This window comes from Elephantulus edwardii, unplaced genomic scaffold, assembly GCF_000299155.1.
Source record: "Elephantulus edwardii isolate Elephantulus edwardi_28Jun2011 unplaced genomic scaffold, EleEdw1.0 scaffold00068, whole genome shotgun sequence".
NCBI classification, from domain to species: domain Eukaryota; kingdom Metazoa; phylum Chordata; class Mammalia; order Macroscelidea; family Macroscelididae; genus Elephantulus; species Elephantulus edwardii.
The window spans coordinates 2,863,705-2,890,335 of NW_006399818.1; the positions used below are offsets into that span (position 1 = coordinate 2,863,705).

The window sequence follows — 26,631 nt, forward strand, 5'->3', positions numbered from 1 at the left end:
GTCTTCGGTGAAGTGCCTGTTCATATCCTGTGCCCATTTTTCTATTGGATTATTTACCTTTATTTTGTTGTGGTGCTCAAGTATTTCATAAATTCTGGATATTAGGGAGCTCTGGTGGCCTAGTGGCAAGAAGCTGCACTGCAATCCCAGAGGTACAAGGTTCGAATCCACCTGGTGCTCTGCTGGAGAAGGAGGGGCAATCTCCTCCTGTACCAGTCAGATCTGATTTGACGGTACACACACACAAAAATAGAAAATAGCTTATATTTTAATCACTTTCAATTTGGGTAATGTAAGATAGATATAAAGAAGTCCTGAGACTAGTTAATGTATAGAATATTGGGGAAAAAGAATATTTTATTTGCAATACATGAAGGCCTAATGCTCTTCCAGCTGTGGCCTACAAAGAAGAAGAAAAAAACCCACAAGCAAACCTAAGATGTTGCCATTTATTTCCACAAAGTTACTCATGACTGAGTGCTCATATCAGCCTCTATTTGTAACATTATTCATCATCCCTTTGATTTTGCAAACACAAAATTAGACCAACATTTCAAACCATATTTTTGACTTTGTTGTTGTTGCTGCTGTTATGTGTCATCAAGTTGCCTGCCACTCATAGCAACCCTATGTACAATAGCTCTGAAGCCTGCCCTGTCCTGAGCCAGTCTCACTGACTCTGATACACCAACCCCCATTGTTACTCTAGCAATCTATTTCTTCTGGGGTCTTCCTCTCCTGAGCTGTTCCTTCACCGCTCCAAGCATCATGTCCTTCTCCAAGGATTGCTTCCTTCTATCCTTGTGCCCAAAGTAGGTGAGACAGAACTTCACAATTCTAGCCTCCAAGGAGAAACTGGTATCACTGTCTCCAAGACAGACCTATTTGTTTTCTTTACGGTAGATAGTATGTTCAAGACTCTTCTCCAGCACCACAACCCAAAGGCAACAATTCTTCTCAGTAGTCATAATCCAGCTCTCTGTTGCATAGCAAGTAATTATGAAGACCATGAACTGGATCAGGAGCATCTTAGTCTCTAGACTGACATCATTGCTTCTCAGTACTCTGGGGAGATTCATGACAGCAAATTTACCTAATGCAGTTTGCCTTTTGATTTCCTGACTGCTGGTGTCAAAAGTGTTGATTGTGGAGCCAAGCCAAGCTGTAATTGTTAACAACCCCAATCTCTCCTCCATCTATCGTGGTGCTAACAATTGGCCCAGTGGTGAGAATCTTTGTCTTCTTTATGTTGAGCTTCAATCCTGTTAAAGACCACAGTCCTTGACTTTCTGCAGCAGGCACTCCAGATTTGCCTTAGTTTCAGCAAGCAAAGTTGTGTCATCGGCATAATGTAGGTTGTTGATGAGTTTTCCTCCAATCCTAATATCACATTCTTTCTCGTACAGTCCAGCCTCCTGAATGATCTGTTCTGAATGTAGGTTGAAATTATATAGAGACAGGATGCATCCCTGATGCACTCCCTTCCTGATTTTTAACCAGGCAGTGTTTCCCTGCTCTGCTCTGAGGACTGCTTCCTAGTCCAACTGTAGGTTTTGCGTAAGAACAATCAAGGGTTCTGGGATTCCCATTCTCCTCAATGTTAACCACAATTTCTTGTGATCTATACAGTCAAGTGGCTTTGCATAGTTAATGAAACACAGTTAGACATTCCTCTGGTACTCTTTTCCACTAAGATCTGACATTGGCAACAATGTCTGTAGTGCCACAGCTTCTTCTAAATCCAGCTTGTAATGCTGGTAGTTTTCTGTCAATATACTGTCCCATTCATTTCTGGATAATCTTCAGAAGGATTTTTCTTGTGTGTGCTATGAGTGATGTTATTGTATGATAATTTCCACACTCTGTTGAGTCACTTCTTTTTTTTTTTTTTTTTGAATGAGAATACATGTGGATCTCTTCGAGTCAGTTGGCCATGTAGTTGTCTTCCAGATTTATTGGCACAACTTGGAGAGCACATCCAGGGCAGCATCTATTTGTTAAAATTTGTCACTTGGTATTCCATCAATTTCTAGGGCTTTATTTTTTGCCAGGTCCTTCAGAGTAGCCTGACTTCCTCCTTTATCATCACCATTGCCTCTTGGTCATAAGTTGTTTTCTTGAAATTTTTCTGTGTCAGCCAAGTCTTCTTGGTACAGTGACCATATATTCCTGTCATCTTTTTAAAAATGGTTCCTGAATCATTCAATATTCTGCCCTCAGCATCCTTAAGTATTGTGACTTGAGGCTTGACTTTGTTCTTTAGGTCCTTCAGCTTAAGAAAGTCCAAACGAGTACAGCCTTTTTTATTTTCAGCTACAGCTCTTTGCACATTTCATTATAATCCTTTGCTTTGTCTTCTCATGCTGCTGTTTGAAATTTTCTATTCAGCTGCTTTACTTCTAGATTTATTCCCTTTACTTTAGCTTCTCAGTGCACTAGTGCAATATTCAGAGTCTTTTCTGACATCCATGTTGGTCTTTTCTTCTTCTTTTGTCTTTGAAATGACCTTTGCTGTCTTTGTAGATGATACTCTAGACATTTTCCCACAGCTCATCAGATCTCTGTTTGTTAATGTTCAAGGCCTGAAACCTGTCCCAAAGTTGATTTTTAAATTAAGGTGTGACAGCCTCATAAGGTAAAATTTTGATTCCTGTGGATTTGATTTTACCTTCTTTAGCTTTAATTTTTATTTGCCCGGTTACCCATGGTATACAGTGTTTGGTGGAGTTCCCAGTTTAAAACAGGTTTGGAAGCAGGAGTGGCATCCACTTCCTAAACCTCATGCCTCTGGAAACTCCATGAAGTTTGATAAAAGATGATAGTTATAGAAAGGCTTCAGGCCTTTTGTTGATAGGGTTGCCATGAGTCGTAGTTGACTAAACGACAATCAGTAACAACAATGGTCTGTTCCACAATCAGCCTGGACTAGTTTTCATTGCTGATACTGAACTTCTCCAACAATTCTTTCCACAGATGTAATCAGTCTGATCCCTGTGCACACCATCAGGTGATGGTGATCTTTCAAACGTTCCCAACATTTGCATTCCAGTCACCCATTATTATTAGTGCATCTTGGTTGCTTGTTTGATCAATTTTTGATGAAAACAGTTGTTAGAAATCATCTGTTTCCTCCTGTTTGGCTCTGGTTGTTGGTGCATAAATTTGAATGATAATGATATTAACAGGTCTTCCTTGTATGTGTACGGATATTATCCTGACACTCACAACATTGTATTTAAAGATGGATCTAGAAACAGCCTTTTTAACTATGAAAGTGACCCCATTTTTTGTTCAGCTTTTCATTACCAGCGTAGTAAATCATATTATTGTCTGACTCAAAATGCCTCATGCCAATCCATCTCATTTTGCCAGTACCTAATATATCAATATTTATACATTCCATTTCTTTCTTAATGATGTCCAGTTTTCCTACATTCATGCCTCTCACATTCCACGTTTCAATCATTAATTTCTTCTTACAACTGTTTCTTTTCCTCTGTGTTTTCAAATTTGTGTGTTCAGCCCCAGTTGCCATATCTGTTATTCTACTCTATGTGTGCTGTACTGTACGTAGAGTTTTTGAAGGCCTGTTGTATTTCAGAAATGGATGGCCAGTCTTTCTTCTTAGTTTGTCTTAATTTGGATGCTTAGCTTTGGAACAACATCTGACAGAAAAACACTTTAGTGAAAGGAGTAAATGAAAAACACTTCCCCTTACACAGATAACCATACATGCAGTGCCTTCCCCCTGAATGTATATCTTGTCCCTTCCCTTTCTCTGCTATATCACACTCTCTGCTACCCTGTCCAGCACTCACCTCACCCCAGCAATCCTTTGATATGATGGCTTAGACCACAAGTCACTTCCGTGATATCTTGCACCTCACAATGTTACTGGTCTCATGCTGATTTGTATCTCACATTTAGAAGAAGTTAAGTACCTAATTAAGTAATATCTGTTTTATTTTTTTCTAAGATTACCTGTCGAAATTTCATTGGGAAGCAGCTCAAGATTAATCCTCCAGCAAATAAAGGGATGGATATGGTAAACTTGGCTGATTCACAAAGAAAGCTTGTCGATTCAGGTCAGAACCAATATTACCTTGTAGTTCTGATTTCCTTAAAGCAGGAGTGGCCATTGTTTTCTACATGTCAGATCTTTTATAACAAAAACATTTGAAGAATTTCTTTTGTAGATTTATTCACCTGAAGGTAATCAATGTGAAACAATTACTGATTTATCTTCTATAAATGTTACTTAGGAAAGAAAAAAAAAGTTGCCATTTGTTTGTACCAAGTTGCTCATGACTCAAAGCTACATAACTTTTGTATTATCATGGACATTTGGGTGGGAGAAAGGACCAGCTAGGTGGAGGTGATCCGCGAGGATGGGTCCTTAACTGGTGAGAAAGGACAGGGTTGAATGGAGAAGGGTGGAGTTCAAATTGCCTTTGTTTCTTGGGTGCTGGGTGGATGCTGATGACTTTTTCACATGCAGGAAAACTGAAAGAAGAGTCAGGTGAGAGGAAAGGAAGTTTCAGAATTAGGTGGTTCAAGGCACCATGGTCATAACTATGTGGGGCTATCCACTGTGTGGTTGGGTATCCTAAGAAAGCATTCATGGGGTTGCATTGGAGATGTGTGTTTGAGTCATCTATTCATTGGGGAAGGGACCCTGATGATGTAGTCCATAGAGAGTTGAACTGCTGACCGAAAGGCTACACCTCTCTGGAGGTTGGACTTGCTAGTTGCACCAAGGGAAAAAGAAGAGCAGAATTCTGTGCATTTTACAGCCTCTGAAACCCAATGGAGAGTCAGCTAGGAGTCAGGACCAACTCGATGGCAATGGGTTTGAATGTACTTGATACACTTGAAGTCAAAGGCTTGTGTGTGGGAACTCAAGCAGAATTATGTGGCATGTAGATCTGAGGATGGCCCCTTGAGTATTGCCAGCATTGGAAAAAGTCAGAAAGCTAGCAATAGCGGTGGTATAGTTTGTTTAGTGTTGTGTTGCTAACTGAAAGTTCACACATTCAAATCCACTAACTACTCCCAGGAGAGATAGGCAGTCTCTCCTCATAATGATTTATAGCCTTGAAAAGGCAATAGAGGATGATATTTATATAATAAATTATAAACCACAGTAAAAAAGTTACGGTTTTCAAATTTAGTAGGGAGTTCTGATGGTGTAGTCAGTAGGAAGTTGCACTGCTAATTCACAGTAGTGGTTTTTTGTTGTTGTTTTTTTATTAATTTTAATGAAAATTTATAGATACTTAGGGTTTCCTTTACTGCAGTTTCCTCCCTGCCCCCGCCCCCCCCATTCACTCTTCTGTTTGAAAAGTCAAAGAAAAATTATTTCATTGTGATACGGTCCCTCAACCAGGTACACTCCACTGTGCAACCTTCATTCTGGACTCCTGTAATGACAATAATACCTAATGATATATCCCTTTTAAACAGTTCTTTCCCTCCTCTGTTTCAATGCAGTATACGTTATTTATCCCATCTTTCTCAGTCTTCCCTCAAATCCATGTCAGTCCTGTTTTACAACAGTAGCTCTATGTAGTGTTTGTCCTTTTGTGACTGAGATATTTCACTCAGCATAATGTCCTCCAGGATCACCCTACTTGTATAATAATTTATGAGTTCCTTGTTTTTCAGTGCAGCCTAGTATTCCATTGTGTGACTATACCACAGCTTCTCTATCCATTCATTTGTTGATGGGCACTTGGGTTGTTTTCAACTCTTTGCTATTGTGAACAAAGCCACGATAAACATAGGTGTGCAGCTTCTTTGTCTATCCGAGTCCATCAGCTGGTCTGAGGGAGGAAGATGAGCAATCTCCTCCCTTGATTTAGAGCCTCTGCAAATGGGCTGGAGATGGCAATGATAGTAGACTGCCAGGCATCAGTAAAGAAATCATTGCCACTGAGCATTTACTCTGGGGCAGTTAGAGTGGGCTGCAGCACGGTGGAGCTCCTTGTTGCTGATCTGTGCCTCATTAAGTTGCTAGAGACCAACAGAGCCCTCCCTGTGGAGGCTGAGTACAGAGGTACCAGGCGCAAACACCAGCTGGTCCCGCAGGTGCTGGGGTCGCTGTCCACCTGCACCGAGGTCCAGTGGTGCTGGCTCCATGTGAAGCTAAGAAATGGAAAGGCATAGAGGCGTGATGCCCTGGCCCCCCAGGTGGCTAGTTGCTTGAGTGAGAGGTGCATGGCCTTTCCGAACATAGGTCTCTCAAGATGCCCCAGGACATCGGTGCAGGCAGGAGATTGAAATGCTGGAGCATGGTTGCTGCCGGACAATGCTGGGTGGGGGTGTGAGGCTGTTTCCCAGCCTCACCCTCTCAGCAGCATCTTCCACTCAGGCTCTGTAGACTCTCACATTGTCCAGTCATCTGATGCACAGCAAGTGACTAAAAAGACCATGGCTTGATCAGGCATGCCTTATTCTTCAAGCTAAAATTGCCAAGCACCTCCTAGCCTGGGGCTGCCCACCCTGGACAGAGCTGTTTCCAACACAGGAGAAGGATTCTTCTTTGGAGTAGATGGTTTACAGAGCAAGGAAGAACTCCCGCCAGGACGGGGGAGCTGCTTTAGAATTGTCAGGGTGAGCTGGGGAAAGTCAGCCTCTGGTGACTAAACCTCATGCCAACAGGCCCCGAGATCAAGTTGGAACATGAAATCTGGGGTTTAGAATAAAGAAAATGAAGTGGGAGTCAGCAGCATATAAAGAACACTGATCTAGTACACTTTGAAAATAACACAGTGGGGGTTACAGATTATTTAAATATGTATATATAATATGTGCATTATTTGCATAAAATGTAGTGTGTGACTAAGGCAAGGGGTTTTATATACTCTCTCATTTAGCCATATAAGAACTCCAATATAAGAATTATTAGAATATGCTTTACACCAGGGCTGCTTAAAAATGCTTTGTGATTATTAGCATGGTTCTTACGATCTCCATTTTCAAGCAGAGACAAGAGGAAGTGGTGGAACATCTAACTGTCAGTGACAAATGTAACTGCTGGCATTCTGTTCGTGAACTCAAAAGGGCTAGGACTCCTACCAGGTAGCCCAGGAGCAAGAGAAGTGGGATATGTGAGGAGCTCCCATGATTGCCAGTGGTGCAAAGGGGAACGTGAAAACCTCTGGCAAAGAATACAGCCTGGCTTAAGAGGTGGGGCAGCTGAAAGTGATCTAAAGGAAGTCAAGCCAGGAGAGGAGTTTAAGTGAGAGGACAGCAGTCCATAGTCAAAGAACAAGTGGGCAGAACTTCACTATATTTGACTGTGTTGTTGTTAATGTGCCATCGTGGCAGGATGATTCACTGCTGACGCTCCAAAGGGAGATGCTCTCTGAGCAGCGGGTGGATTCAGACCTTCTGCCTTTGAATTGACAATGCAGCTCCTTACCCACTAGACTACCAGGGCTCCCTGTATTTAGCCACAGGGGAGGTCAGTGTTGGGGCATTTTTGCCACCTCAGCCCCTGCCTCAGCTGTCCTCTTGCAGAAGTACTCTCTCCCACCGAGCTGTCTGACTGCAAATCCCTCACCTGTCTGTATCACACTTCTTTTCCATGAGGCGGACCTTGACCACTCTGCCTATCTCCTCCCAGTTCCTCTCACTCTATTTACATTTCCTTTTTCTTGAAGTAGTCATCACATTGTGTAGTTTTTTTGTTCTTCTTATATGTATTTATCACCTATTGGTCTCTCTTGCTGAACTATAAATGCCATGAAGACGTGGGTCTTGTTTTGGTTTGCTGGTAAAATCCAAGTGCTGCTATCAGCTACAATCCAATAGAGTTTTCAAGGCCATGGTATTTGAGGCATGGATTGCCAGGCCTTTTTTCCGAGACACCGCTAGGTGAACTTAGTAACACATTCATAGCGTGTTGGAGCTTCTGTACTTCACCCTGACCCAGAGGTGTTTGCAGTTTTCTTCCAAAAGACCAAATTCTCTTGATGGTTTCCACACTGATTGCTGCTTTAGAACATCATAGATTTTTCTTTCGGCCCAATAGCATTGGGTGGTAATGCTTGATATGTTTAATTCTTCAGAACAGATACTGTAATGCTCCAGTGCCCAGAAACATTTGGTGTTCCCATTACTTAACAGCATCCTATTCTCCCTTCAACTATTTAATAATGCATATGTAATTTAGGGTAGTCTCTGCAGGCTTTGGAGAAGTGAGAATATCTCACTTTATAGATTATTCTTTTACGGATGAGTAACTTGCCTGCTTGTTAAGCTCCATAGGGGAGACAGCTCCATGGGTATTCCTTTCGCTGGAACTGTTTTGCATTCTTTCTGGGATATTTTTCTTCAGCTTCGACTTCACAGGTGTTTAAATTCTCTGGTAGGGTGCTTCAGTCCTCTGGTGTGTTGGAATTTTCACCCCTTTGACAGTTGGGCATTATTTTTGCTTCTGGGCATTTGAATTGATGTATCCAAGCTCTCAGAAAGCAGCCTAGATCTCAGATTACTCTTCGGATCCTCCCTTGGTAGGCCCATCTCTCTGGAGTCATTGACATTTTCATTTCCACATCAGGGCAATGAAAGACATCGTCATTTTCTTTTTTGCTCTTTTTTTTCTTTTCATTTTTTCATTTTCATTGGCCTGTTTCAAACTGTGGAGGCTATTAGTGCCTTTGGAATAGCTTCTGGAATTATCTATGGGCATTCTTTGAGAGGAACTCTCTCGAGACAGAGCTTTCAGGATAAGATTTCTGAAGCCAATGGCATTTCCTTATTGCTTTGCATCATTTATTTCGTGATGCTACAAAACTACCAACAGGACCCTAATTAAGACTATGAGGGGAAAAAAGGTGTTGGAGAGTTTGAAGAAAGAGAAAGTGAGAGTACAACAATCTTTTGCTATTAGTGGCCATCCAGTTGACAATACTCAAAGCAGCCCTATCTGTGTCTATGAACAAAAGATCTGGAAGTTGCCATGCTCAAAGCCTTTGTTATAGACACTGTGTCAGTCTATCTCATTGAGGGTCTTTGTCTGACCCTCCACTTTTCCCAACATGATGTCCTTTTCCAAGGACTCATCCCTTCTGACAATGTGCTTCAAGGTATGAGGTGATCTTCAGAGAAAAATTACAAAACAAAAATGAATGATTTATAAGTGTGTATCTGGTCAAAAGTAGCAGATGGGTTTTATCTAGCGACCCATATTTTATTTATTTGTTTTTACTAGTTTATTAAATTCTAATAGAAATTTGAACAAATTCTTTCAATTTCCCTCACACCCAGCCCCCATCAAATTGTACAACCCAATGATTAATCCCCTTTTTCTCCAGCACATCCACATCCCTCTGCTTCCAGCCTCTTTCACCCCCCCTCGATCCTTATACTCATTCTAGAATAATGAAGGACCCATATTTTAAAGTTGGCAAACATATTTTAAAGTTGGCAAACATGTCTCCTTCCTCCTCTTCCTCAAATTACCCCTGGCATGCCTTTGTGACTTTCGATTTGGAAGGTAAACACTCTGAGAGCAGGGGCTCTATCTTGTTTACTTTTTCCCTCGGTCACTAGTGTGGTGCCCAATACCACACTAGTATTGCTCACCATATGTTTTAAATTATATGATTAGCAACTATAATGAGAACTTCATTTAACTGAATGCTCACTTCAGTGACAGGCACCATGTTAGCTACTTCTTATATAGATTAAAACTATAATCCTTTGAAGTAAGTGTTTCTATAGTCTTGTTGAGTTGTCTGTGACTCACTGTGTTGATGGAACAATAAATTGGGCCCTGGTCCTATCCTGTACCTGCTCTAAGTCTCTGCCACACTCAAGTCCATTGTTGGAATCACTGTGCCAACCCATCTCCATGGCGGTCTTCCTCTTTTCTGCTGACCCTCTACTTTCCAAGCAGAAGCAAATACTGCCATTCCAGTTTTGACATATTTAAAACCAAGATCCTAAAAATGTAACTCTCTCAAATTACTAAAGCCTTTTTAAAATTAAAAGACTTCCTCCATTCCCTTTGCTTGCTTAACTGCTTTTCCTGATTTTACTCTAGGGAGAAAAAGAGAAATTCTTGCAAGACAGGAACAAAATCACCATACAATAGAGCAGACATCTGCAGTCTTCAAGGTGCTGTGAAGAGGGTAGGGTTAAGAGGAATGGAGGCATGCCTTCTCTGGATCCAGCAGGTCCAGGCACTGCTTAGAGGAGGAGGAACTGAGAAAGAATGGTGATGGGACAGGCTGGAGTGGACAAAAGAATCGAAGTAGTAGGTTAGAAGAATGGCAGTTTCCAGGGAGTTAAGAAGACCTGCTGTTGCTCGAGCATTTGATTCTCTAAGAATGGATGATAAGGTGGATACAGACTAAGCTGCCTGTGGGGGCCAGTACTGCTTTCCATATGATCACATGCTCTTGGCTTGACTAGAGCCTCCTCGTCATTGAAGGAGGTGTAATGAGGAGAGTGGCACCTGTGCCCACAGCATGTAGCCTTGTGCCACCTAAGACACCAGGACCCCCTTCTTTCTGGGCTCATAAGGATCACAGACTTCTTCCCTCATTCCGTGTTTTGCAGTTTCTCCCTGTCCCACTCTCCAGGCCTCTTTGTGCTCTGTTGTTGTTGTTGATTGCCTCTGAGTCGAGCACGACTCAGAGCAACCCTATGAACAAAAGGCCTGAAGCCCCTCTACAACTATCGACATTTATTAAAGTTCATAGAGTTTCCAGAGGCATGTTGTTTAGGAAGTGGCTGCCACTCCTGCCTATTTTCTGAATTCCTTTGGTGAACTCTCTGGGAAAGATCTACACACTGGTTCTTCTTCCTTCTGTTTTGTCTAAGGGCTTAAACAAGTTACTATCCTCCATCTTTCCTTTTCTTCCTTTGTAAAGGGTGGGCTGTAATTTTGCTGTCAAGTCATAGATGAGCAACCCTATGAATGAAAGACCTGAACACTTGTATAACTTTCATCATTTCTCCAAGTTCATAGTTTCTGGAGGCAAGCTATTTTGGAAGTGAATGCCACTCCTGCTTCCAAGCTTGTTTTAATCAGGGAGCTCCACCAAACACTGTCCTCCATGGGTAACCGTTATTGCATTTGACACATCAGTGCCATAGTGTTTCGCATCACAGCAACCAAAAGTTACCTCTGTACAGCAAATGGACAGACCAGTGCTATACCACTTAGAAGAATGTTTGACCAAAAACAATTAAAACCAGGCCTGAGGTACATTTACTGTTATACCACTTTGTCAAGTACCATGAAGATTTGTTTAAATGGAGAGATCACAGTTATGATGAATTATGTTTATTCTAGTCGTGTTGACAAATTATGTTTGTTCTAGTTATTTAACTTTGAAAACCTCTAGTCTTTCATCTATTTAATCACCATGTATTTTTGAAACATTTGCTATCTGAAAGATATTGTATAGATTTTGAAGTTACTGCAGTGAACAGAATGGGCAAATATCCCATCCTTGCAGGAGTCTTGGTAATGTAGTCAATGCGGGGTAACAGTACTAACTCCTTAGTGGTTCGAATCTACCATTGACTCCAAGGGAGAAAGATGAGCATTCTTCTCCCATGATATTTAAAATCTCCAAAACACACAGGAGGGTCAGCTATGAGTTTATTCCTATTCATCCACCAGAGATGCACCCTAACTTCATACTAATATGTGGAATAGACCATTCAGGAAGCTGGACTCTCTGAAGAGGAATGTGGCACTGGGATTTATAACATAACAACCTATGTTATGCAGGTGACATAATCTTGCTTGCTGAAACTGAGGAAGACATGAGACATTTGCTGCAGAACATCAAGGACTGAAGCCTTCAATGTGGACTGAAGCTCAACATAGAGAAAATAAAGATTCTCAGCACTAGGACAATTAGCAGCATGATAGATGGAGAAGAGATTGAGATTATTAACAGCTTCAGCCTGCTTGGGTCCACAGTTAACACTCTTGGTACTGGCAGTTAGGAGATCAACAGACTAATTGTGTTGGGGAAAATCTGCTGTTAGAGACCTCTCCAGAATAATGAAGAGCAATGATGTCAGTCAAGAGACTAAGGTGCTTCTGAACCAAGTCATGGTCTTTGCAGTTACTTGCTATGCATCAGAGAGCTGGACAATGACTAAGAATGACAGAAGGAAGATCAATGCTTTTGAGTTGTGGTGTTGGAGAAGAGTACTGAATATAACCATGGAATTCTAAAAGAACAAACAGGTTGGTCCTGAAGAGGGTGAAACCAGGCTATTCCTTAGAGGCAGAGATTTTGAAGTTCCGTGTGACATACTTTGGGCATGTTGTCAGCAGGGACCATTCCTTGGAAAGGGACATCGTGCTTGGGAGGGTGGAGGGACAGTGCAAGAGAGGAAGACTCTGGATGAGATGGGTTGACTCAGTGAGTGGGGTGATGGGGGTTGATGTGTCAGAAACAATGAAATTGGCTCGAGATAGAGAAGGGTTCAGAGCTATTGTACACCAAGGGTCTCTGTGAATCACAGGCGATTTGGTAGCAAATAATAACAACGAGCAATGGGCTTGTGCTTTGGAGTTTATTTTGTTTGTTTTTTGAGTCATGGACCTTACATCCTAGTGGGGAGGGAGAGGAGGCAGCCAGTATACAAGTAAAACACATGGTGTGCAAGATGATGATAGACCATGGGGAAAAGAGAGGTAAATAAGAGGAGGAGTGTTACTATTTTCAGTGGGGTGACCAAGGAATGTCTTACCCAGGAGCTAACATCTGAGCAAGGATGTCAAAGAGCAGAGGCCATGTTGGGATGGCCATATCTGACTTTTACAAACTTTGCAAAGGGAAACTCCCTGTCAACAGCATGAACAACACAAAACCAATCTCCATACCAATCTTGCTGTTTTACTGAGTCCAAAATCCAAAGTGGTACCTCACAGACCACACAGAACCCTATTGGTGAAGTCAAAATGTTAAAACAGGTTAGTCACAGCATACAGTCAGGACAGCTTCCGAAATGTGCTCGCAGACACCTCAGCCTTGTGACTCCTGGCTCTAGGCCAGTGTTACACAATTCTCAGTCCTGTGAATTACGCCTCCCCCCACCCACCTCCAGTTACCCACAAAACTTGGACAAAGACTCTTAGCTTCGGTTCTGTGGTGTAGCAGTCCCGAGGCCCTGTCTCATGCCAGGCCTGTGGTTCTCTGCTGTGGCTATTGTGGCTGCTGCTTCCATAGGCCCTCCTGCTCTGTCTGGCATCTGTAAGGATGAGTGGCATTCTTTTGCTTGCTCTTAAGTCATGATATTCCTCTTTCTACTACTCTATCTGCTCAACTCACTGGTGAGACTAGCCAATCCCCTTGTGGATAGTCTAACACACCCTATTTTGTGTATTCTTGGCCATTCACATGACAAAATCCAATTTAGTGGTTAGGAAAGCCATTGTGAACACTAAACTTTACGTATTACAAATAGCCATGAAGAGGTAAAGAGGCCACCATGGAGATGTCTGAGGAAGAGTGTTTCTAGGCCAAAGTGAACTATTGATGACCCAGAGTTGGAAGCATGCCTAATGGAGAAGGAATTAGAAGACAGGGTAAGAGAAGGGGTCAGAGCAGTTCCGGGGTCACTTTATTTGTGGACTTATAGGTTTCTCTCAGTAGTTTGGTGGTTTGCTCTTGGTGATGAGGTTTGAATTTTCAGTGAACTGTAAAGTGAGGCCATTGGCTGAGAAAGGATGAGGGAAGAGTTGATCGTTTGGTTTGATTTCTTTACATTGCCAGGTGGCCACTTCCCTGCCGCTTCTGATGTGGAAGTGTTTCCTGTGTTTCTTCTTTATTTCTATTGCTACCACCACTTTGTTGTTGTTGTTATGTGCTGTCGAGTTGCCTGCAACTCATAGCGACTCTATGTACAACAGTTCTGAACTCTGCTCTATCCTAAGCTAGTTTCATTGTCTCTGACAAACCAACCCCCATTACCCTAGTCACTGAGTCACTCCATCCTCATTTAGGGCCTTCCTCAACACCACCTTTCTGTTAGGTGCCATTGAGTAGCCTGCAACTCATAGCAACTCTTAAGTATACAGCTCTGAAGCCTGCCCTGTCCTGAGCCAGTCTCACTGACTCTGACACATCTACCCTCACTGCCCCAGTTACTGTATCATTCCATCTCATCCAGGTTCTTCCTATCCTATGCTGTCCCTCCACCCTTCCAAGCAAAATGTCCTTCTCCAAGTGGCCTCCTGGTGACATGCTCAAAGTATGTGAGACGGAGCTTCAAAATCTTTGCCTTCAAGGAGAAACTTGGTTTCACCCTCCCCAAGACAGGCCTATTTGTTTTCTTGGTGGTCCACAACTCAAAGGCACCAATTATTGTCCAGCTCTTTGATACACAGCAAGTAATTGCAAAGACCATGGCCTGGATCAGGTACACCTTAGCCTCTAGACTGCCATTGTTGCTTCTCAGTACTCTGGAGATGTCCCTGTAAGCAGATTTTCCTCAATGCAATCCATCTTCTGAGTTCCTGACTACAGGTGCTAAGAGTGTTGATTGTGGAGCAAAGCAATCTGAAGCTGTTAGCACCTCAATCTCTATCTATCTATCTATCTATCTATCTATCATCTATCATCTATCTATCATCTATCTATCATCATAGTGCTGCCAGTTGGTCCAGTGGTAAGGATCTTTGTTTTCTTGATGTTAAGCTTCAATCCATATTGAAGGCTGCCGTCCTTGACCTTCTACAGCAAGTGATTCAGGTCCTCCTCAGTTTCAGCAAGCAGGGTTTTGTCATCTATATAATACAGATTGTTGGTGAGTCTTCCTCCAGTCCTGATGCCACATTTTCTCCTCATAGAGCTGAGCCTCCTAGATAATCTGTTCTGCATATAGATTGAAAAGCTATGGAGATAGGACACATCCCTGGCATACACACTTCCCAGTTTTGAACCATGTCGCATTTCTTTGCTCTATTCTGATGATTGCCTCCTGGTCCATGTAGAGGTTTTGTAGAAGCACAGTCAAGTGTTCTGGGATTCTCATTCTCTTCAAGATTAGCCACAATTTGTTGTGATCCACACAGTCAAATGCCTTTACATAGTCAATGAAGCAGAGATAGACATTCCTCTGGTACTGTTTGCTTGGGAAATAACCACCACCTCAGGAGAGTTCAAATCATCACAAAATCTTTGTTGTGGTAGCTTAACAGTCTCTAGGCCACCCAACCTTTTTCTTTTGTATTTCATGACTACCTCTCCCTACAATACCAATCTCGGTCAACGTTGTACTCAGAAATACTCCTTGACTTCCCATTAAAGCAGACCAAGTCCACTTAGCTCAGTGAGAGCTTTAGGTCTCTGGCAAGCTCCTCTTTGGTTAGCAATACCAGTTATTTCATTGCACATTGCACTAGGCCCCTGAACTTCCCAGTCTTCCTCTTGCTCTTAAATATTTGCTTGTATAATCTAGCTTTATGCTCTAGAGCAGCTACCAAACTTCTTTCTACTTCATTTCCATCATCTGTTAAATAAAGATTATAAAGGAACTTATGATTGTTTTGAGGATTTGATGACAATCATACTAAAACTATTTAGAAAGTTTTGGCATAGAATTAATTAAAATTTAGCTGTTGTTGTTATTATTATTATTATCCTATCGTTGAGCTTTTTCTTCCCTCAGTCTAAAACTCTTGGCCACTTACTTCTCAATCAAATCTTCCTTTTCTCAAAGTTACTTACTGCCAGCTCAACTTGTCCCATAGGAAATGTTTGTTGCTCATCCTCCCAGGCCTATGCTATTTTCCCTTATTTTACTGTAAACCAGAAACTCTGTGCAAATGTGATTTTGATACTCCAGTGTGGGAATGCCCCAAACCTCTGGAGGAGGGAAAAGATCATGGTCTTGACTTCGAATAGCCGTATTATCTAGCAAGTTCTATACTACTGTACTGTCAAGACCTTAGATTTTACAATCCTTGAATAAGTCAAACGTGGACTTGTAGGACTTGTTGTAGTAAATAAACGTCTTTGTTATTAAATCTTGAAACTCAAGGCTCTTCTCTGTCCTGAGCCTGCGTGGTGTGTGCCGCTAATCTGCAGCCCAATTCCTAAGTCTGGCCCTTACTTTCCAGAGACTTCCTAGAGGAACAGTTTCCCATGATCTCCCCTCTCTGGCACTTTTAATTCATTAGCTACCCATTCATTCCTTAGGGCCTCCGCTTCCTTCCTTGTGCTTCCTCCAGTGTGAGAAACCTGATATGCCTTTCCCTTAAGAGATTCCATTGCTTTTTGTTTCTTCCTTTTGCCTCTCCCAAAGTACCCTTGCTTTGAAGAGGCTGCTGCAAGGGAGTAGATTATTCCATCTTTTTATGATCAACACAAAAAGTAGGAAGCTTCATAAGGAAAATTGGCAAGATCTAGAATGATTTGCATTTCATAAGAATCAAAAGTTTCCTAAATTGGTTGGTTTTTTTTTTTTCCTCTTAAAGACCATGCTTCAAATATATGGAGAGCGTGGGGGAAATTGATCCAAATGTTTCAAACATCTGCTACAGATCTGGGACCTTTGAATTTATCAGCTTTAGTTAGGGGCCAAGCAATCTGACTTAGAAATGATTGTGCTGCAGGTTGGCTTGGTGCAGTATTTCATCTTGATGTTAGTCTGCCCTTTTTTTCAGAGTACATCCACGCCAAGGAGCTCCTCTGTGTGCCCGTGGACGTGACTGACACTTTGAACTGCTTTAGAGAGACCTTGGAAAAATCCAGATATCACAGCAGATCCATCCGGCACAGCCGAAAGTTGCTCTTGTTGTTTCTTGCACAGACACAAGGTAAAACCTGTACTCTCAGTCCCTTACTCTTTATTTGTGTGGGGTTTCCACTGTGAGACTCTACCAAATTCTGCCACAATGTTCTTTCTTTCATTCTTTCTTTTGTCCTTCCTTTCAGTCAACACTATGTCACTACTACGTCTGCTTTCCCTTTCTTCTTGTCTACTGAATCCCATCTTCTCTCTCTTACACTTCACTTCAGCCAAGGTGCTTTCTCTCTCACCTGCCTTCATGCCGCTATGAAGATAGCACACACCCGTTAGTGGTGTTGTTGTTATTGTTGGGTACCATTGAGTCAAGTACGACTCATAGCAAGCCTCTGAAGAACAGATCTGAACCCTGCCTTTTCCTGTACCATCCTTACACTTTCTGACTCACCTGAGTCCATTGCTGCAGTCTCTGCATCAGTCCACCTGGTAGAGGGTCCTCCTCTCTTCCACTGACCCTCCTCCTTTCTAAGCATGATGTCTCTTTTTGAATTCTATTATCTATGTTATTATAATAACCTTTATAGGTGTAGAGCTATGGTCTTACTTTAATTCCATAAGGAAATGGGATGATTCTGCATTAATTGGATTTTTTACTAAAAGCATTAGTATTAAATTGATGCATCATATTTTTATAAATAACTTTTATTGTGCTTTTAATGAAAGTTTACAGAAGACATGGATTTTCATTTATTCATTGTTGCACATTTTCCTCCCTACCCTCACCCCAAGTTTGCTTTTCTTTTTAAAAAAATGTATTCATTGCTGCACAATTTCCTCTCTACCTCCAACCCAAGTCTATTTTGCTATGCGTCTCTTATTCTGAACTGTTGTCATACAAATGATGCCTACTCATATATTTCTTTTAAACAATTCTATCCCTCATCTGTTCCAGTGCAATGTTCATTATTTATCCCCTCTTTCCTTAGTTCATGTCAACTCCCATTTCGGTCTCTTTTACAACAGTGGCATTATGCAGTATTTGTCCTTTTGTGATTGAGATATTTCATTTACCATAATGTCCTTCAGGGTCATCCATTTTATACAATATTTTACACATTTTTTCTTTCCAGCACTGTGTTCCATTGTTTCCATTGTTTGACTGTACCTCAGCTTTTCAATCCATTCATTTGTTGATGCATATTTGGGTTGCTTTCATCTCTTTGTTATTGCAGCAATAACATAGGTGTGCGTGTATCAATTTGTATGGCAGCTCTGGTTCCTTTAGGGTATAATCCCAGGAGTGGAATTGCTGGGAAAAATAATATTTCTATTTCCAACTTTTTGAGAAACGGCCATATGCCTTCCATAGTGGTTGCACCATTTTACACTTCCATGAATAGTGAATAAGAGTTCCAACTGTTCCACAACCTTGCCAGCATTTGTTGTTTGTTGCTCTGTGGTGAGATGATATCTCATGTTGTTGTTGTTATGTGCCATTGAGCCGCTTGCGACTCATAGAGACCCTGTGTAAAACAGCCCTAAACTCTGCTCTGTCCTGTGCCAATCACACTGTCTCCGATATACCCATCCTGATTACCCCAGTCACTAAATCAATCCTCCTCATAGAGGGCCTTCCTCTCCTGCGCTATCCCTCCACCCTCCCAAGCATGATGTCCCTCTCCAAGGACCTGTCCCTCATTACAACTTGTCCAAAGTATGTTAGATGGAGCCTCAGAATCCTTGCCTCCAAAGAGCTGCCCAGTTTAACCCTCTCCAGGGTGAATCTGTTTGTTTTCCTAGCAGTCCATGATACCCATTTTTATTTCGTTCTTTCTTTTATAACTCAATCATGTTCTTGCTGAGAGTTATTTAGCTCCCACATGAATGTTTTTGTAAGCTTTATCCTCCTGTGGTTAATTTCTAGTTTTATGACACCATGATCTGAGAAGATATTTTATATTATTTCAATGTTTTTAATTTTTGGAGGCTTGCTTTTTGTCCTAATATATGATCAGTTCTGGAGAATGAACCATGTGCACTTGAGAAGAAAGTGAATTGAGTTTTAGTTGGGTATAGTACCCTGAATACAGTGCCCTAAATTGCAGAGGTGACATCACAACAAAATCAAATGAAATTAAATTGATAATACTAGAAATTTGAAAACCTAGAGGAAATGGAAGAATTCCTTAAAACTCATGCCCATGCCCTACCCACGTTGAAAAGTTCAAGTTGACTGATTGTATAGTTAGGTCTTCTACATCTTTGTTAAGTTGTTTTTGTTGTTTTGTTTTTTTATTAGTTGACCTATCCTTTGGTGATAGTGGTGTGTTGAAATCTCCTACCACTATTGTGGTGCTGTCTACTTCTTCCTTGAATTCTGTTAACTGTTATTTTATGTATTTTGCAGATTTACTATTTAGTGCATAAATGTTGACCAAGGTTATGTCTTCTTGACCCATCATTGTACCTTTAATCAATATGTAATACCCTTCCTTATCTTTGATGGTGGTTTTCATTCTGAAATATATTTTATCAAAGATTAGTATTGCCACTCCTGCTTTTTTGAGGTTAACATTTGCTTGGTATATTTTTTTCCAGCCTTTGATTCAGAGTCTATCTTGCTTTTTCTAGGTTTTGGGTTTTTTGTTTGTTTGTTTTGTTTTGGTTTGGTTTTAGGTGTGTCTCTTACAAGCAACATATTGATGGGCTTTTTTTTTTTTAATCCATTCTGCTACTCTTTTTATCTTAATTGGTGCAGTTAGTCCATTCACATTTAGTGTGATTATCAACAGGCAGGTTTAATTTTGCCGTTTTGCTGTGTTTCTTTTTCTGTTGTTTCTTGTTACTATGTTCCATACACTATCCTTTGGTGTCTCCATGTGAAGGACTTTACTTAAAATTTCTTGTAGTGTTGGTATTGTTTTCACAACTTCCTTAAATTCCTTCTTTTCTACAAAGGATCTAATTTCTCCTTGCTATTTGATGGAGAGCTTTGCTGGATGTAGAATCCTTGGCTGACAATTGTTTTCTTTCAACTTTCTGTATATGCCTGTCCCATTGTCTTCCAGCTTGCATGGTTTCTGCTGAGAAATCATAACTTAATCTAATTGTTTCCCCTTTGTAGGTGACTGTTTTTCTCATACTGCTTTTAGAATTCTTTCCTTATCTTTCAATTTGGAGAATTTTACTATGAAATGTCTTGAGGTTTTCCTTTTTGGATCTAGTCTATTTGGTGTTCACTGAGCTTTTTGAATGTGATTTCTCCATTTCACAATACCTGGGAAATTTTCTTCTAGTACTTCCACAATTTTCTCAGTGATTTTCCGGTCATTTCTCTTTGGAATTCCAGTTGTATATATGTTATTCCTTTTGATGTCATCCCACATGATTTTAATATTTTCTTCATTCTCTTTATATCTCATCTCTGATTTTTCTTCCAGTATGTTTTCAGCGAGATTCTTGTCTTTCCTCATTGACTATCTGTGCCATCTCTTCAGTTCTACTTTTTTGTCCTACCAGCATGTTGGACATTTCTGCCATTTCAGTCTTAATATTCTGGATTGCATTTTAATGATTTTCTGTTATTTCTATTTACTGTGCTGACTGTACTCTATCTTGTGATGATTTTTTAAGTTCTTGGACATATTTATCTATACTATCCATTCCTTCCATCTTTTGCATTTTCTTCCAGCTCGTACGTTTTGAGGAGATTATGCTCATATTTTGACTGGGAAAAGTCTGAATATTTAGGTGTCTTAAAATGATCATAAATCCTATGTATGCTTATAATACTTGTTCAAATTTATCAAAACAGTGAGAAGTATTTTTTGGAATTTATCTGTATACTGTTTGGAATATACACAGCTGTAACATAGAATTTCAATTTCCACATGTACGTATGGTGACAGTGATTACTTTCTTCAACTTATTAACGTCCTTCCCCTGCTAACAGAAACTCCTTTTACATAAACTCATTGCTTCCTAAAATTCTTATCTTCTTTGGAATATATGTTGTCAATTTAATACTATTTAGTTAGATCTTAAAAAAGCACATTGCACATGACAGATATTCTTTACTGATTAAATTATTCTTTGCTTAACAATACTCCTATATATAATTTTTTTTGTTTAAGACTTTACCATTATCTGACACAATAGTTATGGGTTTCATCCAGCTTCTATGGGTCCAGAAAAGTTGAATTTTATGATAATTTTAAGTTCTAGTCTGTATTTTCTTCTCTTTTGGTCAAGATTATGTGTTTTTTTAAAATAAAAATATTTAGTCATGCTAGGTATGCATTATCAAATTTTCTGCTTTCATGGTAAAGGAAGTAATTATTCATGAGAACAATTAGTCATACATTTCATTTCCTCCTCCTGTTCCTACCTCTATTCCTTCCTCTGTTGTTCCAGATCAATAAATTCCAACCGATATAACTTAGATGGCTAATTTCATGATTTTAAGATCCTAAGAACTACTAAAAAAGCTGGGAGGTACAACACTCATTCATTATCATCAAGTTGCATCCAATTCATACCTGACCCTCCATTGGGTTTTTGAAGACTTTACATTGTAAGAGAAGGGATTGCCCATCTTTCTCTCATGGAGCCAACTGGTGGATTCAAACCTCTAGAAGGATACTACCTTTAAGTTCAGAACACAACACCATACAGAGCTTGAGAACTCCCTGGAAGTAGAACAGATGTGTTATTACATTATTAAGCCAATCAACTGGATGTCCTTGAAACCATGACCCTAAATCAACAAACTAAGAAACTAAATCTCAAAGGTGTTTGTTTGTACATGAGCAGCCCCAGTACCTTCTTTTGTCATTTTTGTAAATATATTTATCACAACTTTTTCCAATTAGAGTATTAAGAGGCAATTATAATAATTATATTTTAAAGTTATCAAAGTAGATTTTAACCTTATACCTAATTGGGATTCTTTTCTTAACAAATTAAGAGCTATTTAAAAGGAAGAAATCTCAATTTCTGCTAACTTTTGGAAAGTAATATTTAATTTAAAAATATAATTAATTTTCATTTCCTATCATACTTCTCGGCCATGTTTTATACAAATACTTTTTGCAAAAAGGAAAATCATGTGCTTTATTTCTTGCAGCTAAAGAAAAAATTAGCACAATATCCAAATATTTGGATAAAAAATGAAGAATGAAGTTTTATATATAATTTTCTAGCCATTTAAGGGTACCATCAGCAGGTGGTCTGGTGATCTGGTCCACAGGGAATAGTGCTGTTAACCCAAAGATCGTACCTCTCTGACAGTTCAGATCTACTTGTAGACTCCTACAGGGCCTCCACAAGAAAAAGAATGATAACCCAATTACAAAATGTGTGAAAGGCATGGAAAGATATTTCACAGAGGAAGACATGCAGATAATCAACAAACACATCAAGATATGCTCAAAATTACTGGCAGTAAGAGAGATGCAAATCAAATCTACAATGAGATAGATACCATCTCACCCCAGTAGCAGTGGCAAAGTTTAATAGAACAACAAGCAATAAACTTTGGAGAGGATATGGAGAGGTGGGAACTCTCATACACTGTTGATGGGATTGTAAAATAGGACAACCACTCTGGAAGACAGTTTGGCATTTCCTCAAAAAGCTGAACATAGAAATTCCATATGACCCAGCTATTCCACTGCTAGGAATATATCCTGAGGAAAAGAGACCTGAGACATATACTGAGATTTGTACATCAGTCATGAGATGTTTATAGCAGCATTATTCACAATATCAAGAACATTAAAACAGCTCAAATGTCCATTAGCAAATGAATGGATTGATATTGTGGTACACTGACATGATGGAATACTATATCATACTCAGGAGCAATAATTTTGAAAAATATTTAGTAACATGGGATAGGCCAAAGAGCATTATATTGCATGAACTAATTCAATCTTATAAGGACAAATACTGCATAGGACCATTAATGTAAAAATAGTAGGATGACTAGTAAGATGTATATAAATTTCTACATAGGAATGAGGAGAGAGGAGAGGGGCTGAGGAGCAGGGAAAATTCATGAGTTTGGTCACTGGTGGGAGGAAGTGGAGGAATTAGGAAAGATCCAGTTGGATCTGAAAGATCCAGTTGGATCTGAAAAAATGGGGTAGTAGTGAGCACACATAGACCAATGGTGATTAAAAGACACAATGTATAGGAGTGATCATAAAAACACAGTGTGAATGAAGTAATGTATGAAATAGAGTGTATGTGAATGAAATAAAACCACTTAAAATAAATAAAAAAGTAAAAAAAATAATGTCCAAGGGTGAAGGATGAGCAGTCTCCTGGTACATGATTTACAGCCTCCTGAAAATCCACTGGAAGGTCAGTAGTGAATCATTCTGCCTCAGTGGTGATGAGAGAGTTAATAGCAGGTGGAGATTGTATTTATTTAATGAATATCATTTGAGAACCATGAATATCCTGAGTCTCTAATCTAGGAGATTTGTATTAAAAAATCATTTTAGTTAAACAACTGGACTTAAATTCTACATTTTCAATTAAATTATGCTTTAGCCCAAACACTACTTTATAACAGCATTTAAAAGCAAATACAATTCTTAGCCTGATTTCCGTCAACTCATTCTGAATCTCACCTAGTGTCAAAATATTCCTATTAACTGAAACTCAGTCCTCAGGCTGTAGACTTCAAAATCCACAAGAACTTTTTTTGCACTGTTTTTGACTTCTTCCCTTAGCATATTCCCGCCCCCCCTTTCTTTGTGTTCTCTGAGCTTATAAAAAGATAGATTGCTTTGTATTTCCCCTACCTCTTTTCAACCCACTACTACCTACGTGTTACTTCTATCCCAGAGGTCTCTGCCCCAGAGGCAAACTAACATCTTAGTGCTGGAAGTTGTTAAAAAAAGGCAAACCCCTACTTCCTCCATCCCCTGGAGAAGCAAAGCACTTACTTCCTAGCTAACTGCTGAGTGTAGCCTCACCCATACATTCTGGGCTCTTCAGAAATCATATTTAAGAGAGGTTTAAGGGAACATTGTCTTTAAAACTGCAAATAAGTCTCAGCTATGTATGAAATCAGAGAGCTCTGGTGGTCTAGTAGTAAGAAACTCAGTTGCAATCCCAAAGGCATGCAGTTTTAATCCACCAGCTACTCCCTGGGAGAAAGCTAGACTGTCTCTTCCCAGGTGATTTTCTGCCTCTGAAAACCTGCTCGAGGGTCAGCTATGGGTCATTTCTGACTCCACGGCACACAACAAACTGTACGAAATCTGCCTTTCCTTCCTGCTTTATCTTTTTCTCTCCCTGCCAACTTCCCATCTTTCTCCATTTTTAATTTTACGTTCTTTAATTTTTTTTTTAAATGAATTTAGGAGACAAAGGAGGAATAAACAATTTAAAGTTTAACTCTGGAAAGGTGGAGTTTTGTCTGGGAACAGAGGAAATGCACATGCCAAATCCCCCTGACCTTTCTCAGGAAAACTTCAGAGTTTTTAGTTCAGTGGAAAAAAGCAAACTTCCTGCTTCCCAACTTGGACTCGTCATTTCTTCTTACTACAAAACTATTGGTAAGGTTTATTAATTAGATGTTCAGTTTCTTTCTTTTCATTATCTCATCATAGTGTAATTCACTTACTGTACAATTCACCTATTTAAAGCATACCCTTTAATGCTTTTTAGTAGAGTTATTGATATGTGCAGTCATCACCACAATCTATTTTAGAACATTTTCACCATATGTCCATTTCCAAGGGAGCTCTGGTGACATTATCAGAGTCCTGCTGCCAACACAAAGGCAGGTGATTCAAATCTACCAGCTGCTCCTTGGAAGGAATGTGATCAATCATTCTCCATCTGTGTGATTTACAGCTTCTGAAAAACTTGATGGAAGATCGGCTGCGAGTTGGTGACAGCACATAAAAACAAATAATTGATATTATGGTCATGTTGAGATTGCAGTTGGGCCTGAAATGTTATCTTTAAAAGTTAGGATAAAATATATTGGAAAGATTCTATTTGTGCCCTTGCAGGCAATGACAGAGCAGTGTAGAGACTGAAGGTGCTTCCAGCCTGTCCCTGTTTGAGCCCATTCTTACACCCTCTGTGTCATCAGTCCATCTTACGGAGAATTCACTGAACAAGCATATTGCCCTTGAGGGACTTGTCCCTCTTGATAACTTATCCAAAGTATCACCATTCTCACCTCTCAGAATCATGCTGGCTGTATCTCTTCTAAGACAGATATATTCCTTCTTCTGCCCATCTATCATATAGCTGATGATCTATTCCAATACCATAGTCCAATGGCATCAATTTTATTTGTCTCCTTATTCGTTATCTAGCTTTCATATCTATGTAAGTTTATTCAAAATACCCTGGTTTGACTGAATCATCAGAGTGACATCTGTGCCTTTTAAGACTTTGGAAAGGTTTTTTTCCAGCAGATAACTATGTAATGCATAATCCACTTTCCTAACTGCTGTTTCCTTAAGTGGTGGTTGTGGATCCAAGTAAGAAGAAATCCTTGATGATGTCAGTCTTTTCCCTCTTTATTGCAGTGTTGCAGATAAGAGAAGTGAGAATGTTTGATTTTGAATGTTGAGGTATAGTCCCTACCACAGGCTGACGTCGTTTACCCCAAAGAATAATACTGTTTAAAATATTCTTGTAAATGGAAAGGAATATTTTTCCAAGGCTGACCTTTGCTTTTTTACTTGATTAAAAATACAGATGTTCTTCAGGCCAACAATCAGAGAGATCTGAAAGTTCAGGCGCTGCATGAACTTGGAAGTCTTCTCATCTTCGCAGAAAAGAAAAGGTAGATTTTTATTGTGTTTTATGAATTGGTAGGACAAAGGCTTTTTTTTATTTATTTGTTTGTTAGAGTAGCTGTTCAATTATTCCTAATATATGTTACCTGTTGTAAATTTTAGTTATCCAACAATATTGCTTCCTTTCAGTCATCAGGAAAATGATCCATTTTATTGTTACTGAACACAAGGGGTTCCTTTCTTAGTCAATTGCCAGTAAGACAGACGGATTGCAACATCCACAAGAACTTTATTACAGATCTGGGAGGAAGCAGTGAGATCCTTTTCTGAGACTGCCTCCCCATCTGGGAGTGGTTATTAGGCTTTTCTACCAGGGTTAGGTACCAACTTATTCAACAATGCACCTTTGTTAGTAAAAGAAAAGAATTTCTACATCTGAAAAAACCTTTCACACAGAGATACCAGTAAATAGGCAATCTACAAAAGAGTTAACACATGACTGAGAAAAACAGGCCCTGAGAAAGATAAGGACTAACTCAGGAAAGGAGCACCTTCCTCCTGACAAACAGACAGATTAAGATAGAATTTACATATGACTGGAAAAAACAGTTTCAAAGAGGTAAGCTGACCTAGGAAAGATACATTTCCTTTCCTGGTAAACAGCCCACTTAAACTACTTTACAAGAATTCTGAGGAAAAGTAACCAGTTTTATAGGCTGAAGAACACTGATACTGTACAGAGTCAACTCCTGGTTGCTGTGAAGCTGAACACTGTAACACTGATGTGTCAAATGCAAGAATGGTTACCTGTGGTGGACAGTGTTTGGTGGAGCTCCCTGATTAAAACAAGCTTGGAAGCAAGAGTGGCATCCACTTCCATAATAGCTTGCCTCTGGAAAAGCTTGCCTCTGTAAACCCTATGAACCTGGAGAAAAGACAAAAGTTATACTGGAGCCCAGGTCTTTTGTTCATAGGGTTGCTATGAGTCACCTCTGACTCAATGACACTTAACAACAACAACAACGTATATATATTCTCTAACTATATCTCTCTCTCTATCTCTATCTACATCTACATCTATATTCTAATATATTCTCTCTCTATATATATTCTCTCTCTATATATA

At 39.9% G+C, this 26,631-nt stretch overlaps 1 protein-coding gene across 1 annotated transcript in view; it reads left to right on the plus strand.

The window, feature by feature from the left end:
* LOC102871359 (putative uncharacterized protein C12orf63-like) overlaps positions 1-26,631 on the plus strand; it is a 271,053-nt gene that overhangs the window by 123,974 nt on the left and 120,448 nt on the right. Inside the window, exons 16-18 of the mRNA XM_006888569.1 lie at positions 3,977-4,085; positions 16,649-16,801; positions 25,465-25,552. Of these exons, the coding sequence (XP_006888631.1) occupies positions 3,977-4,085; positions 16,649-16,801; positions 25,465-25,552 (350 nt within the window). The remainder of the gene's footprint in view (positions 1-3,976; positions 4,086-16,648; positions 16,802-25,464; positions 25,553-26,631) is intronic.